This window comes from Pleurodeles waltl, chromosome 8 (assembly GCF_031143425.1).
Source record: "Pleurodeles waltl isolate 20211129_DDA chromosome 8, aPleWal1.hap1.20221129, whole genome shotgun sequence".
NCBI classification, from domain to species: domain Eukaryota; kingdom Metazoa; phylum Chordata; class Amphibia; order Caudata; family Salamandridae; genus Pleurodeles; species Pleurodeles waltl.
In genome coordinates this window covers 1,389,765,884-1,389,783,101 of record NC_090447.1, presented here as the reverse complement: position 1 = coordinate 1,389,783,101, position 17,218 = coordinate 1,389,765,884, and the positions used below count along the sequence as shown (strand labels likewise).

At 40.8% G+C, this 17,218-nt stretch overlaps 1 protein-coding gene across 1 annotated transcript in view; it reads left to right on the top strand.

Annotated features, from left to right (window-relative positions):
* Positions 1 to 16,481, top strand: part of MED17 (mediator complex subunit 17) — a 106,073-nt gene extending 89,592 nt beyond the window's left edge. The window contains exons 9-12 of the mRNA XM_069202437.1: positions 1,584 to 1,721; positions 5,894 to 6,011; positions 7,740 to 7,899; positions 16,126 to 16,481. Coding sequence (XP_069058538.1) covers positions 1,584 to 1,721; positions 5,894 to 6,011; positions 7,740 to 7,899; positions 16,126 to 16,334 — 625 coding nt within the window. The 3' untranslated portion in view covers positions 16,335 to 16,481. The remainder of the gene's footprint in view (positions 1 to 1,583; positions 1,722 to 5,893; positions 6,012 to 7,739; positions 7,900 to 16,125) is intronic.
* Positions 16,482 to 17,218: the final 737 nt, after the last annotated feature.

Sequence of the window (17,218 nt, the reverse complement as noted above, 5' to 3'; positions counted from 1 at the left end):
ACTGAAGTGTGCTGAGAACTAGCTGTCCTGTTACTTTTATGTCCTCTATATGCATCATCAGTCTCATCTTAACATCCGAGATGTTCATCCTGTCCCTTCCCCTCACAGAATCCCCCAGCTAGTGGCTTGACTCTAAGGTATTTTGTAACGTTTGGGTGAATCTGCATACCCTGTGTATACTTTTCTAGGAATTTGCCTTTGTGTTTGTGACAGTCTATCTCTTGTTCCATGAAAGCAATATCTCTTTGCACCCTTTTACCATGAATGAATGTAGTTGTCTCCAATTTCTCTCTGCAGTGTTCCAGAGGGATTGCTTCAGTTCATTGCACAAAGCTTTAGCTTTACGAAACTCTGTTGCTTATTAAGCTAAATCTGAAGACGGATTTATTACAGCGGGAGAAGCAATTCTCCTTTTCTGGTTCTTTGAGGGTTGAATACAGTGCACTCGCTTGTTGTTAAATATTTCCATAATTCTCGTATAGTCAGTTCACTTTGGGCTGTAGGTTTTGTTTTCTGGAATTGTTTTCCATCTATGCTGTAGTACCATGTTGTAGAGTTCCACCCTCTTGTAAAAGTGGGTGCAGATCTTTCTTCAACAAGATAAGAACAAATAACCACCATGGTCTAGCCCTGTTTTGCTCTCTAGCAGGATGAAAGATGTAGCAGATGCTTCTCAAGATTTGCATAGTTTATCTATTCCATTCCCTTGATTTGGGTCTTTTCCAATTGTGCTTCCTTCATTGCCTGTGTATGCCATTAGGTTTGATGCTCTAGGACTGCCCTTTAAGCCTGTGTTACTGCTGTGCACATTTGTATTGAAGTGCATATGTAATTATTTTGTGGCTAGGAAACCCTTTCGGTAATTCTAGAATTGTGGTGGGAGGTAAAGAGACTTGCATTGGTTTGTCTGTGTGTGTGTATGTCTTGCCATGGTTGTGTGCCACTTGTGTCAAGGAGGTAAATGCCTGAGTTTTTATAGGTATCAAAACACTGACATTGGCTTGGTTTGCACTATACAAGTACCACGTGCATACATCCCAAGACCCATATTAAACTCTAAGGTCCTGTCTGATCCCCAGTACTCCCCAGTAGTCATTTTTATGAAAGCATATTGTGCATTGAGGGCAAAAGGTCAGTGACCATGCCAAATAGGTCAGTAAAGCAACACGTTGCAACCTTTATTCTTACAGATAGTGGTAATTTACGTGAGAGGCATACTTGGTCACCCTTTGTAATGGTACTGGGGGAAAACCAATGTGGAAATTGTGATCCTATGAATAATTTCCACCGACTCCTTTCAAGTGTTTTGTATGTAAGAATCAATTGGCGTCTTTCAGTATTCTGTAGGACATGAGGTCCATCTTGGACTGGTAGTGACACAGAGCCAGCTCCCAAGTAACATGGAAAGAAGGACACTGGGCGGCTATTTTTACACTTCTAATGGAAGGAGCAGTATGGTTTGTTCTGTCATTTTAATTAATTCAGGTGTAGTAGATAGCATGCACAGTTTTTTTACTAATGCATTTCTCCTGCATTTAAATAATTTCGATCTATAATAACGTTTTTGTGCTTTTTCTTTGCAGGACTGCCAGAACCATTGACAGCCTCGCTAGTCGAATTGAAGATCCACAGATACAAGCCCACTGGTCTAACATAAATGATGTTTATGAATCAAGTGTAAAGGTTCTAATAACGTCTCAAGGCTATGAACAAATATGCAAGTAAGTTTTAGAGTGGACATCCTTGTGTTTATGCAGTATCGGTAATGATTTTCTGCTCACTTTTTAGCTTTGATGCTGTAAGGCAGATCCTGTGGGTCATGATGATGAAGTATATATTTTAAGGACTTGCCGTGTTAGAGGACGCCTTGAGGAAGAGATGTGGTGTAGGTGCTAAGTAACTGATCTTGAAGTTGTCAGGATTTCGAGTGAGTTTCTTGACAAGACCAGACTGTATGCCTATAATTCTGGCGGGGTGTCCCTCGCAGCTCTGCACCACGTGAATATGAGCTGTGGAGAGGTTCCTGTGCAATAATGTAGAATAGGGACTCATTCAATGGTGAGAATTTAATGATGGACATCAAGTACATTACCATGATCATGTAATGTTACAAATATTCCAAACAATCACTGGCCTAGCCACTGTGTATGCAAAACATAATTTGTCTGCAATCATTGAACTGAACAATTATAAAATTAAAAAATGGCGCATGAAAGGGTGCTCAGTGCCCCCACGGATCACACAGAAAAGGAGAAACTGTGACTATAGCTACACGTAATATCAAATGCAAGACACCCCAGCGAAGAACAGCCAATGAGCCTCAGAGACCAAGTCTCCATGTTATATTGTTGACAATGTTTTGACCTCTACAACCATTTAATGAGGTCTCATCAGGACAGGACTAGATTGGAATACGTCCATGTTGATATTTGAAGAGGTGTGCTCATGCGATAAGGCAATAAATCCAAATTGCATAGATCTTGAAATGATGGTGAGATAGGGCTCCCAAAAACTTGACACCAGCTAATTGGACAAGCATTATTTTCCACCAACTATGCTGGGCTACTAACTTGTATAATTTCTATGTCCCAGATAATGGCCTGAGAAAGAAGGTTCAGCCAAGTGCCCAGCAGCATTGTGGAGCATCACTGTCCAGCTGTGTTGGAATTATTTAAAGATAGACAGCACATAAATTAATATAAACATTTAAAATTGTCCATGATTCAAACAACCATTAGTCTAGTCACTGTTTATGCAAACATAATTTAATTGCAGACAGTTATAAGTAAGAATGATCTTACAATTAAAGACTGGCGCAAGAAAAGTGTTCTCAGAGTCCCCGGTGATCACAAAGAAAAACAGAAACTGTGAAACTAGGTCCATGTTTGTATGGATGTAGTAAAAAACCAAAACTGCTCTGAACGATAGAGCTGAGTTAAATCAAATGTAAGACCTCACAACAAAGAATAACGAATGTGCCTTAGCTACCAAGTCTGATTTATTTTTTGGTTGTTGTTTGGTCTGCTTTGGACTCCATCCAGCACACACGGACAGTGGCGCTCCACACTGCTGCTGCACAGCCTCAACTGAACCTTCTTCCTTGTGCCACCACTTGGGTTGCGGAAATGACGCAATGCTGTGGCCCAGCACAGTTTGCATCCACTAACACTCATCCAATGAGCTGCTTTCAAGCTTGTGGGTGCCCTATTTCACCAATATTTCAAGGTCTGTGAAGTTTGTATTTATTACCTCCTCATGTGGGTGCCTCCTTTTTAAATATCAACATAGAAGTGTCCCCATCTTTACCTTTCCTGATGAGACCTAGTTAAATGTTTTTAGAGGTTGAAACATAATCAACATAGTGGCTACCGGACTTTGAGGCTCGTTTGTTATGCTTTGGGTTGTGAAGTGCTGTTTTTGATGTAACTCATCTATCGTTCGGACCACAGTCATTTGTTTCTATTACATTTATTCACACAGGTAGATATACTCACAGCTTCTGGTCTTCTTTGTCACTGAGGCCCCTTTTTTCATCACTCTTTCATTTTATGAGAATGTTTTTTTGAACATTTGTTTAATGTTTTTTTTTTTTATAGGTCACATACATCATAAACATCGTACAAACAATATACAATTAAACTTTGTTTTGCATACACAATGGCTGAACCAGTGATTGTTTGGGTTATATATGGGACATCGTACATTTAAGGATATTGCAAATCACCGAGGAGTTCCGTACCTATAGAGGACCATCTCCGAGTTCCTTTATAAGGTCAGGGAACTCTGAGGCGACTGACAATATCCTTACAATGAACACCAGGGGAAACTTTATAGCATCACTGTTCCCACAAACCTCTTAAATTCTTGGTGTCGCTTTCTAAAATTCGAATCTGTACTGTGAAATTAAAGACACAAAAAGTAGTTAGTAATGTCGGCAAAAATGTTATTAGAATCAGTTTGATATAAGTTAAGTTAAAAATGCAGAGTGTGTGGAAACATGCTGGGATTATGTCTTTCCTGCAGTGACCTACAGTATGGAAAAAATACATGCTGATGTTAATACCTCCTTTTTGCTGACCCCTTTTTTAACTTTTTAGAAAAAGGTATCAGAAGAAGAAAAAGCCAATTCCTGTTTTCCTTGTGTAAACTGTGTCTGAAATAATGATTCGTGAATATCTTTCCACCCTGACTTCTGGCTGTGGCAGCAGGCGCTGTGACATTAAAACCCAAATATAGAACTATTACAGCTGAGCATCTGCACCATTTCTTTATCACAGTTGACTAGAGATATTACAAGTCGTCTGTGATAAGGAAATTAAACAAAGGTTTTTTTTAATAAAGGGATTGCGGACTCCACCATATTGTATATATCATTACGTGCTCATTGTAATTTAGTTGTTTTCGATCTTTAAATCCTCGTCATTGAGTAGGATCTTAGTGAACTGTTGTTCTACTTTATCACAGTTACCCAGGTTTCATCTTTATCACAGCTACCAGGGGTCCCTTGGCACAGTGAGTTGCTCTTGTACTTCGCAAGGGTCCTATGAGGGCCTGCATCTCTTTAGGAGCGGTGGCACAGAACGTGCCCAGCACAACCTGTTTGTCCTTAGTGATGTTGAGAAGTGAAGTGGAAACGCCTGCTTTAACCAGGTCCTGAATCAGCAGTGGACCTGCCTTAAACCAGTCACTAGAATGAGTTAATGGTCAAATATCCTGCATGAAGGATAACTAAGTAAATTTCGCTGCTGTGTGCATCCCTCAAATTACAGGCTTCAGTCTTGGTGGGACCAATTTAAAAGTTCTTACTTCGGGGCACACTTGGGTTGTGTGAGCACATCTGTGTTCAGTAGTTTATTTAGTTATAAATTCTAAAAGTTTCTTAACCATTGTATTTCAAGCTTGGTTCGTGAGGTCAATTCCTTCAGGGATTATATTGGAAGTTACCTGCCCAGCAGCGTTAACAAGCTCCCATCACCTTTCTCTGGTGCTGAGAAAGACTTTAGATCTTACTGAATGTATGCAAAGATTCACAAAACATGGCAACCAATACAGTTGTTCAATTCAGTAGAATCCTAGAACGGAAGTGGAGCAATGTTGTGATTCCGTGGCTAAAGTGCCACGGATGAATCTAAGGAAGCTGGCTAATGGTCTCTGCTTCTTAACTTAGCCATATTGTCTGGTCCTGGAAAAAAACACTTAATATCCCCGTGCAATACTTCCTGTATTTGCCATCACTTGAAGAACAGAGAAATAATTATAATCATTATATTAGGAGCTATCCAGTGCTTTAAATGGAAAAATATAAGTGCAGGTACTCTGTACCAGAGTACCTGCTTGTTTCTGAGAAGTTCCTGTACTCTCCAATTAAAAGTATTACGTTTTTCTTGAGATGTGCCGGTACTCTCCCTTGCAAAATAAAAAAGTGCTGGTACTCAGTACCGGAGAGTACCGGCCCATTTAAAGCACTGGAGCTATCGGTATGAACATTTGCAGGTGTCAAGATTGGAAAATGAGAAACACATTCTGAGATGAATTTGCTGATGTGTTGTGACTGTCACAGCAGTAGATTCTCTTCTTGTTTTATCCAATTTAAATTGTATTCTCATCTGGAGTTTCTGATTTTAGACCATCCTGCGAATTCAGACATGTTGATGGCACACAACAGCACGCTGCAGCTGAACAGTGCTTCCCTAGTTGTGGCTCTCAGGTCACCAGTCCTTCCAAGTTGGTTTGTACATCTGCGAAGGGCTAGTGTTGCAAGTGCTATTTGGTCAGATCTAGTCCTTTCTGCTTCAATACAGCTGGCATCGAATAGTTTCAGCTGGTTTATAATCTGCCTACTGCTCTCCTCGGAATATACTGCAAAATGTGATTGTCTGCTCCCTAACATTAGGTCGATTCAGCTGCAGCTGAACATTGGAGTGGAACAGATCCGTGTAGTCCACAGAGATGGAAGAGTGATCATCCTGTCCCATCAGGAACAAGAGCTGCAGGATTTCCTCCTGTCCCAGGTAATTTAAGAGTTCTGGCTATTGCTTTCCTGGTAATATGCATGTTGAGAACATTCTTCAGTACAGTGGATGGGCTGGCCGTGTTTCAAGCTGCCAAAGAGAGGATTATATAGTTTAAAGAAGAGTTTGTTCTCAGTCTGAGGTTCGTTCCTTGCCTGCTTGGAAAAATCTACTTCACTGAATACAATAGTATATTTTTGTAATCCCTTTCCAGGGCACGGGGCTTTGTAAGACCCATCTTTATGCACAAGGCAGGTGCGTCATCTGTACCTTTACCTGCGTTCCATTAGGTCGACTTCCTTCTGCCCTTTGCACTGGGTGAATTATTTACTCCTTTCCCAATTTCTCTTCGCCATTGCCTTTCAGTTCAAATGCCGAATTTGAATATTAATATACATGTAGCAAAAACCTTGCTTTTCAATGAACATATGTTTGTGGTGTAGACAGCAGATCCCCTATTGCTAAATAGAAGCACACGCATTTTGTGTAATTTAAGAATGCAAACAATTTAAGAACTCAAAACTTTTAAAATGTCACTAATAAGTTGAAACTTGCAGATTGCACAGACAAATGTTTCTAATGCATGAAGTGAAGCGAGTTGTAGGTACAGAGGGGAAATCGCTTTCTGGTTGCTGACCCAGTGGATTTTACTTAATTTATGCTTAATTAGTTAGAAAACCGGCCTAGCTTTTGAGGATCACAGCGTTGCTTTCTCTCTGTAACACGATGATCTCCATATCAGCACGGTCCTTTATCTGAAATAATCTTTCAGCTATTTTCATTCCACCAGACTGATAAGTCCGAGTTTTGCACAGATATTGCCTTTGTGCTCGTTCAGTTATGGCCATTCCCTCTAGATGAGCCGGCTTTACCTTTTGATAAGAACTAGGTCGAGTGTGTACGTAAACCTGGAATATCCCACAAACTTATTCATCGGAAATACCCCACACAATTCTGATGTTTCTTCTCTGGCCCCAATAATAAGTTGAAATAGTTGTTATTTAGAGATTGAGGCTCGTATAGAAGTGGACATTGTACAATTAAATGAAACCCTGCTAAGGCAGTCACCTTGGCACAGGATTTACTGGACTTGAAAGACCTTAACCCTTCTCATATAGCAAGGCAATTCTGGGGCTGCGAATGGAATTTAATTAGAAAAAAGAATGCATTTTATATACCTCACACTGAATTGAATCACCTGCATAAGTGTTCAACTAAATTTAATTTTAATATGACACAGAGAAATGGCTGTTGGAGTGACTCTGCACTGAAATCCACAGCCACACCATAAGCTTCCTTGCTCTGTTAATGATTGCACACAGCATCATAGCATAGTGAAATGAAATGGGACAGTCACTTATGAGGAATCATTGTTTGAGGGCACTGACTGAGCTGTAGAAGTAGCTTGTGTGACATTACAGCACCCAGGGAAATGGACAAAGACAAAGGGAACACTGTCCTTCTCAACCCACTGTGCATCCACCCAGTCATTTGTACTTCTGATTGACCTGCACAGGGTGATGGGTGTATTCTGTTTAATGTGGACTTCTGCCCACTAGACACTGCATTTACTGAGAACATAAACTGCTTTTTCATTGCACCATTTAACAAGTAGATTGATGGCGTCTTTGTGCCAAGCCATTTGGCCAGCTGCCATTCGGTCTATAAAAGATGATTTGTTATCATTGCTATTGCAACTTAAAAAATGATTACTTTTTCTAACTGTAGATGTCACAGCATCAGGTTCATGCAGTTCAGCAGCTGGCCAAAGTCATGGGGTGGCAGGTGTTAAGCTTTAGTAACCATGTTGGCTTGGGACCAGTCGAGAGCATTGGCAATGCATCAGCAATCACAGTGACCTCGCCGAGTGGAGATTATGCCATTTCAGGTATTTTATGTATTTTGTATTCTTGGTTATTTGAAATGATTCAGTAATGACAAAAAAAATTGCTAACATCAATTTATAGGTATTCTAACACACATTTCTACTTCAGAATGAATGGTAATGATTTCTCTTAAATTATTTGGAACACTATTTTCATAAATAGCTGATATGAAAATGATTGCACACAGCATCTAAGAAAAAGGTATTAGTGGTAAATATATTTGTGCGTACTTGAGTAACAGCTTTTCTACACGTTGGAATAATTTATGCACAATTTACAAAACTCTTGTCTTCTGTGATGAGCAAGGGAAGGGCAGGACTTTGCATAATAGGCATCACAAAAAAAGAACTAACTGTATACATTACTATACTGTTACTCTTCTCGTTCACAGTCTCTACTTCATGAGGACAGTCAGTTTGACAGGGTTCCAGAAGTAAAATATCATTATGTTAAAGCCACAGGGTTCTTGGATGGTCAGACATGTTCTGGTCAGAGCAAGTGTGACTGAAGAACCCCCATCACACGCTAAATGCTGCCTGGCAGAGGCATTGAAGGTTCCTTCAGGGAACACATACAATTCACTGTACAAGTGATCCTGCAGGGAGAGATGTAAAAGCATGTCTTTCTTCTGATAAGTTTTAGGAATATTAGTTCCAATTTACTGTCTCTTTTGAGTACAGTTTATTACCTTAGTGAGATACATCAAAGCCCACTATACAATCATGCCTTGGGAAATCGACAAGCTAAGGTAGATCATGGGTACCTAATATAACCCAGAGTTTTAACTAGTTCTTTGGCAAAAAGGAGTTGGGCAAATAGAAAAGCACGTTGTCCTAATTATGCTGGAAAGTGTAGAATAGCTTGGTTAAGAAATGACACCATTGACTGAATGTGAGTAATCCTGAAGCACCCATGTCAGCACCCCCATCCATTCAAGCGTCTCTCTTATCGGGTTGTTCCTTTGTAGTAACGGAGACCTCTCACAATCTGCATTTATGCACACGTTTTTGTAAATGCATTTACATTCGGGGGCCGTGGCCCTTGACCTGCTACTTAATATTAAAAAATGTGAAAAGAGCAAAAGGTGCACCTTTGGGAAGTGACGAGCATAAACGCTCTCTGAGCTGTAGAGGGAGATCAGGTACTTAGACGTCCACGACAAACAAGTCCACACAGATCCCATCCTTGTAAACAAATAACCAAGGGCAGACAGCACTAATCTCAGTCTGTGCAGGAGTCACCCAAACCACCCCCTTTAAACGTATCCTTCTTGTTGGATCAATGGAAACCAGACACATTTCTGAACAAAATAAGTTATGCAGTTGATCACGACTTTAACATTAAAGGAGATGTCCAATGAGCTCTTATACTGATAAGAAATGGCAGACATTGCCACTTTAAGTTTTAGTGAGCGAATAGTCACACGGGGAAGTTGTGACAGAGGTGGTGATATATTCATGCCCAAGTTCAGGATAATAACTAATGAAATTGGTTCATTTCAGCCTAACCATGTACTGACACGGTAGCTACATTTGTTTTGAAAACATAGGATTTAGTTGATGCTATAGGGAAATGTATCTTATTAAAGCAATGAATAGCAATAAGGGGCACCTGTACAAAAAGTACCCTCTGCAAAGATTAAAAATGGGCATTGTGCCACCTGTAGCTGCGTGCTGGTAGTTCTCCAAAATGACCTTTGAATTTTTTTAGGCTTCACATACATCACTGAGGTGGAAGCACTTATTCACCACCAAAAACCGGAACAGATTATGTTGTCTAAATAATTCAGATTTTTATCGTTCGATTAACCTTGCGTTTTCTGTTGAGTGTTTTTATCATAATTTGAACAGTGGAACCCAAGTGAAAAATCTTAGATCTTTGCTTCCTTTCTGATAGTATCCACAAGGCTAAGAGGCTGCTTCCTTTTTGAGAATACACACCTGAGAACCCATTACCTTTATCTGATACATGACACTGCCATGGTTATGGCAAAATATTTCCCAGGAGCCTAGGCACATAGTGACCATTGCTTGCTTCTCTGTTCTTCAGTCTTAACTCATACTTCTCCCCCAGTACTCCATCCCTGTTATTCTTCATGAGCAAATAGTGTTTGATGACTTGTTCCGACACATCAACTGCTCACTTGCTCCCAATTTGTCTTACTTCTTTCCCCATTCCTGAAGGTAGTTGCTTTCAACCCTTATTTTCCATTTTTCCATCTCAGACTTGTGCCTTCCCAGTGAGCTGTTCCCACGAGAGAGAGAGAGAGAGAGAGACACACACACACACACACACACACACACACACTCTCTCTCTCTCTCTCTCTCTCTCTCTCTCTCTCTCTCTCTCTCTCTCTCTCTCTCTCTCTCTCTCTCTCTCTCTCTCTCTCTCTCTCTCTCTCTCACTGCTCACTTTCTCTCTCTCTATCTCTCTTCCTCTCTTTCCCTCTCTTTGCTCACTCTCTCCAAGGGATTGAGTCAGAACAAAATCACTATTTGGTGAAAGAACAGAAAAACAACAAACTGTCAGTCATGCTTTGACTTCATTCTCGGCTGCACATTGACTGCCAAACTGCTTCACCTGTCAGGCTTGGTTACCTCGCTGACGGAATGAAGGTCAGGAGCAGCATCCAACCATCGGGGGAATGTGCACCGTGCACCCCTCCTGTGTGCTTTCCTCTGGCGTTTAAATGCACCAAGGACAGAGAACCTTCATGGCTGGTAGTACATGCACAAAGGGAGGGACACTTATATCGGAACAGGCATGTTTCCCAAGCAAGGTGGGGACTTCTGACAGTTGTGTTCGGCAGCTGAGCACAACCAAACATGACATTGTTTGAGCAGTTCCTGCACAGAAATGTCATTCATGAAAATCCAAGTTCTCCCACACTGCCTCCTCCTTCTGCTGGACCTGATCACTAACCATTATGTCTGTGAAGAAGTGAAAACACTGCTCCCAAAGCAAGGAATAGAACTAAGAGCCAGATGTACAAACTGAAGTTTCTGGTCCCAAACCCTTTGATTCGGTAAAGCGCAGGGGTAGTGACAAGAAAATGTGTTTTTCAAATGTACTCAACCCATTTAGGGATTCGCTAACATTTTACCGAATCACTAAATGGGTTTAGGAAACCATCAGAAAGCGTTATTTGGAAGGGGTGTTTTAAGGGGTCGTTCCAAGTAACAATTCTTTATGGCATTTATTAATGTTGTTACACTGAAATCTGGCCGTAAAACATTAAGATTTTACCGACTACTGAAAATGAAAGATGGCCCGTTTGCAAAAGGGAAAAGGTCGCCAGGGGACCAATGAATGAATAATCAAAAAAAGATTTTCTGGAGTAGGCAGATTCTTAAAATATAATTTTAACAACTTTTGCTTTAACACATCCTGTTATCCTTTAAGGAAAACGGACTACATTTAAAAATAAAAAAAAGGCTTTATTTAAAAGCAATCACAGACATGGTGGTGTGCTGGTCTCAGCTGGCAATAAGAACAGTGCCTCATAGTGGATCACAATTTATAATAAATCTCTATTAATATTCATGAAGTAGGTTGAGTTACGACCCACTGCGATTCACTATTTTGTGAATCTACCTATTAGTACAAAGGTCGGTTTGCAACATACCATAGGATTCACAAAGTCGGTGTGTAAATTGCAACCACTTTTTACAAATCCTCTGTAACTCTGGCCCCTAATACCTAACTGAACTCTCTAAGTTTCTGCAAGACCTTCGTTCAGGCTTTTAGTCCCTAGATCCAGACGCACAGTTTTCTCTTGCACCTCTCTTCACTCCTCTTAGGAAGAAGGCTTTCCCTCTGTTCTGTGATTTATTGTTGAAAGATGGGAAACCTTCACCTCCTTTGCTTAGCACCTCTCACTGTTACATTCTCTAGGCTCCTCTAGGCTCCTGGCTGTCCAATATTGTCAATGTTTTAACTGGCAATTTGGAACCATCTCGGCCAGTGATGCTCCTGTGAGTGTGTAGTTTTGTTGGTTGGCCTTGTCGCAGCACATGTCCTGTTTGCTGTGTCCCCCGCATCCCTATTTCGTCTTATTGGCAGCAGCCTATATGAAGTTTAACCTGTGACCACTTACCTGTAATCTGTAACGTTCTATCCTTTTACATGATGCCCTGTAAGATGTTAGAAAGCTAAGCCTAGGTTTTACTAGCCTCTGCTGATTATGATACTCTTCCTATGCATTTGTATGCACACATTTTCCGGTCTTGCTGCAGGACGAATTGAATGAAAGCAAAGTTGAATAGATCCTATATTTCGGTATTCATCCATTAGAAAAGGTCACTCCAGTATTCTTAGAGGTCAGGAGAGCACATACATGATGTGAAGTGTTTAAATGAGCACAATGCTCAATGCATTGAGCTGGGATGGCCAACCCATTCATAGAGCTGCACCTACAAGGATGTCTGGCATTTTCCCTCGTCATAGCCCAGAGGTATCTGGCCTGTATTCGGTCTTAATCATACCCCCCCCCAGCATATTGTGATTTCGCCATTTGCAAGAAAATCGCAAAACCTGCACTTTTGTAAAAATCCCACAGTTTTTACAATAGTGCCTCCAAAATTTGTGGGAAAAAAATAACATGGTAATGACCTCTCTTTACTGGCTCTGCACTACCGCAGAGCCAGTAAAGTGAGGGAGAAACAGGCAAGCAGACATCAGAGGCGTTAACTTCCTCTGCTGTCAGCCTGTCAGACGTACAGAGCCCCCTCCTGTGCAATTAGCCTGCAGCTCGCCTCACACCTCTGTGTGCCCCCTGCGGCTCTGCAGGCCATTGGAAGGCTCTCCTGCTCCCCACCCTCCACTGCACTCACCTCCCTCTAGCCCACTCCTGTCTCCTGTTAATCCCAACCCCCCCATATGTCCCCTCTTTTTTGTTGCATTTATTGCCATGCCCCCAACCTCCACTGCCCTCCACCCCGCCCCAGCCCTTGCTGCCTTGCACACACAGGTTGTCGGATGTCAGTGAGGGTAGGTTTCGTACTGCAAACCTGCTCTCTTTGAAACCAGACAACCTAAAAATCGAGGCACTGCGCTACTGGAGGCTGCATGGTTACAGATTGTGACACAGCACAGTCTCCAGCAGTGACAGCACAGGCCTTGCAGTATTTTTGTGGAAGGCACATTTTTTAGCCACCGCAAAAATACTGCTAATTTTGAGGTTTTGGCTCACAAATTTTGCTGTTTTGGGCTGTAGAATTTGACACCCAAAGCCAAAAAAATAGCCCGCCCGACCGCCACCCCAAAACATGCCCCAGTCCCACTTACCTCACCTAAACTTTCCTCCACCCCTTTGAAAATAAACTACACCACCCTAAGAAATACCTAAACCCCCTACCCTTGCCACTTGAAAAAAAGAAAATCGTCCGCCTGACCCACTACTCACCCCAAACCCTGCCCCAGCCCCACTTACCTCACCTAAACCTAACCCCACACCTTTAAAAATAAACTACCCGCCCTAAGCCCTAAAAAAAAAAAAAAAAAATACCCTGACCCCCTACTCTAATCCCTTAAAACAAAAATACCCAAACCTCGACCCCAATCCGTGCCCCAGCTCCACTTACCTCACCGCGCCCTTTCCTGAACACCGCATGACTTTTTCTGTGCCTTAACCACGCATATGCGTAGTTCAGTTCATGCATGGTTAAGGCACAGAAAAAGCCATGTGTTATTCAGGCAAGCGTGGTTACGCTTGTGTTGAAACGTCTCTGTCATTCAGGACATGTTGTTTCGGGCGTTTGCCCTTTTGTTTGCTATTGCCAATGTAATTGTGATTTTTTGCTACTGTTTCCCTACAAATAAGATGTACTAGGTTGGTGATAAATATATACCTGGAGGATATGTATCATTACCTCTTGTGTGAGTGATTTTGGGGACATGGGAGCGGCCGCGGGGGGTTGAGGTGGAGGGGACTCTTAGATAATGTGCTAAGCCTCGGGCAGAATTTAGTGCAAGTCCCTGTATTGGTTTTCTATCTGTTAAAGGATGGGGCAAGGGTCAGCGAATATGCTTTGTGTGACTTTAGATTTGGCATGCATAACATTAATACCAAGAGGTATTTCCCTGAACAAAGTTTAAGTTTCTCTCGTCACTGAATAGGTGCTTGATGGTCTTATCACTCCTTATACATCTCTTAGCCAAACCAATATCAACTCCTCTAAGTTTCTACTTCCTATTTCATTGGAAATTGTTTTCTCAGATGACACCACTCCCTTTTGTCTCAGTTACTTTGCAGTAGTGCTTGGAATAGAGGGCTGACATTAACTCTTTTCATTTCTTATTGTGAACCATGTTGGAGGTACCGTCAATCCCTTTTTAAGGATATGAATCTGCCTCTGTTAATGATGAAGATCACATCGGAGGTACAAAAGGCGTTTGCCATGCCTCTCAAAAAAGGAGCTTATCTTGGATTCAGAGAAGCCAGATAAATCTAAATTGTTCTCACTGCTACCTATTAATCAAAAAGTCCTTTAGGAAATGGTTACCAAGAAGCTGGAGCTCATGTTTACAATAAACACCTTCACTATTATCATTGAAGCTATTGACCTGCCTGAGGTTTGGGGTCTTTAGTAAGGGGGGGGCCCTCATGGAGTACCTCAAGTTGGATGCATGTGAATTTGGCCACAGCTCCAGTCATATTAGTTCTGTCACATGTTTTGACATGCTTATGGTTTTTGCTTAAATTATTTTTTCTGCCTCCTTTTGTACCTCATTTTCATCAGATAGGTATGATTTTTTGGTTGGTCCCTTTTTTTTAGCATCTAGGTACAGCATCTGCCTTGAGCGAATATGCTCCCATTGGTTTCAGTTATATATCGATGCTAATGATACAGAGGTCCTCCTCAGACCAGTTGGTGGCTACAGGAGATTGTCGGTTTTCAGCATGTGTAAATGGATGTGTTGTGTGAAACTGAATGGATGACCACTGACTGAAATTCAACTTGGAAAAATGGATGTGTTTAGGAGGCAGAGTTGGTTTGTGATCTACTGTCAATTGGCTAAACTAATTTGTACGTTTAGAGGAGAACTATGTGTTATGCTTGGCATCAGGTGGTCCCTGAGTGAATTCTTCAAAGCTATCATATTGTTTTTTTTTTTCAACTGGTGGACATGCTTAACTAGATTATTTTTGCAAAAACATTTAATTACCAAATCTGTGGTTTGAGTGTAATTTTCCCTTCACCCCGGCGAGGTCAGTTTTGTAATGTTCGTAATAATTATGTATAGTGTGACGCTTGCTACAAAATAGTGGAGCATTACAGATTCAAGAGGTGTATACACAGCATAGAGAGGGTGGTGGTTTGTTTTTGGTTGGGGGATAGGCCGTTACATTTAGGGTGGATGTGCTCTGGACTGGTTGCGGGTAACTGTAGAAGGTCAAAGGGTCATGGACAATGAGGGGTGGTTCTGGGCGCGTTCTCTGGTTACAGAACGGTATGCAGTCTTTAAGAGTGTTCTTCAACAGGGATGGTTCAGTTTGATAAAGAATTGCTTTAGGAGTGTGATTTTAAGCTATTCAGAAGGTTGAGGAGGATGGTGTCTGTTTGATTTCGACAGGGATGTAGTTGCAGCAGGAGAACCTTGTCAGGTCATTTTCTTCCTGAATTATTGTCTACTTGTGTTGCTGCTTCCCATTGTGTGAAACTCTCCAAATGTTTTGATCTTGGCCATCCGTATGGTTGGATGCTGGTATTGGTAGTGTTACAGATGATGTAGCAGGTCTTTAAGTTGATGTCGTATTCCATCAATCGCTGCATGATGATGTGCACACTTCAGGGATGTTATATGTCTTTTGGAGAATCCAGTCATTTAGCTTGACCACTTTCAAGATGGGATAAGACCTTTGTATCTCTGCCGTCTTCTGTGATAAGCAGGCGTTCTCTGATCTCTGCCATCATTATAATCATGGTACACCAGCAAACATTACCGTAAAATCACAATGAAGTTTATTGATATAATTTACAAAAGTTACAGATGCATTGTTTATATCTTACTAGAAAATGTACACATATAAACAATTGCAATAAATATCCTTTTATGAAATATTTTTACAATTTATGTTGTCTTTAATGTCAACTTTGCGTTGATATACATTGTTTAATTTCTCAACACGTTTATGTTCTGATGGAATAATTGGTTGTTAGAAAATTTATTCTATATGAATTTTTATTCATTTGAAACATGTTCTGTTCGCACCTATATTTCCACAGTGCGTAATGGTCCTGAAAGTGGCAGCAAGGTGATGGTCCAGTTTCCAAGATGCCAGGTCAAAGATCTTCCAAAAAGTGACGTGTTGCAGGATGTCAAATGGAATTACCTTCGTGGTCCATTCAAGGAAGTTCAGTGGAATAAAATGGAAGGACACAATTTTGTTTACAAAATGGAGCTCCTTATGGCAGCTCTCACCCCTTGCTCCTAGTCCAGCATAGGAAACCAGTGTCAGTAAATGTAATTTATGTTGAAAGCAAAAGTTAAACATTTGTAGAAGAAAGTCAATCTATTCCACGTTGTACAGTATTATTGCTCTTTTTTTGTGAAAGGATAAATTCCAGACCATTTTCTAACATTGATGTGAATTGTGGGTTTTATTTTAAACTGTGTTTTTATATATAATTGCACAGCTCTAGGTCACTATAAGGTAAGGTGTGTGTCTGAAGGGTGTAGAGAAACCACACCCACTCCTGAGCATTAAGTTTGCATATATGAAACCAATCTGAAAGACAGCAGGGCACTGCACAGGGTCATTTACAGAATAGTTGTCTGTGGTTTTCTTTGGCAGTAAATCTTACTCAGCATATCTAGAATATTTGTGGAGGCACAGAGAACTAGCTACTCTACCTAATTCATTTCTAATCCCACAATCCATGAGATTGTAGCATTTAAAAAAGAAACACATATTTTGAAGATTTGTTTACCTGCCCCTCTCCCTACCAAATCAAATTATTACAGTATTACAGTTGGGAACAATAAGATCTTGTCAGTCAATACTAACATGTATTGCTTCAATCTATTTTTTTAGCGTTTGTGGCATTGTGCTATAAACCAGTACAGGATGGTATAGCGCTGTACAAATAGAAACATATGTAAACAAAATATAAACAACTTATCACAACAATAATGCAAAAGAATGAAGAAAGTTGGTTGAAAATGCATATAGAGGCAAAAAAATCACCTTTCACCAACTATATGTTCAAGGAAAAAATAATGAGAAATCATAATGTGAAAATTTAGATTTACACAGTAATAGACTCACAGTAGAACTAAATGTGAGAGCGCAACATACATTTTAAAGTAACAGAAGTA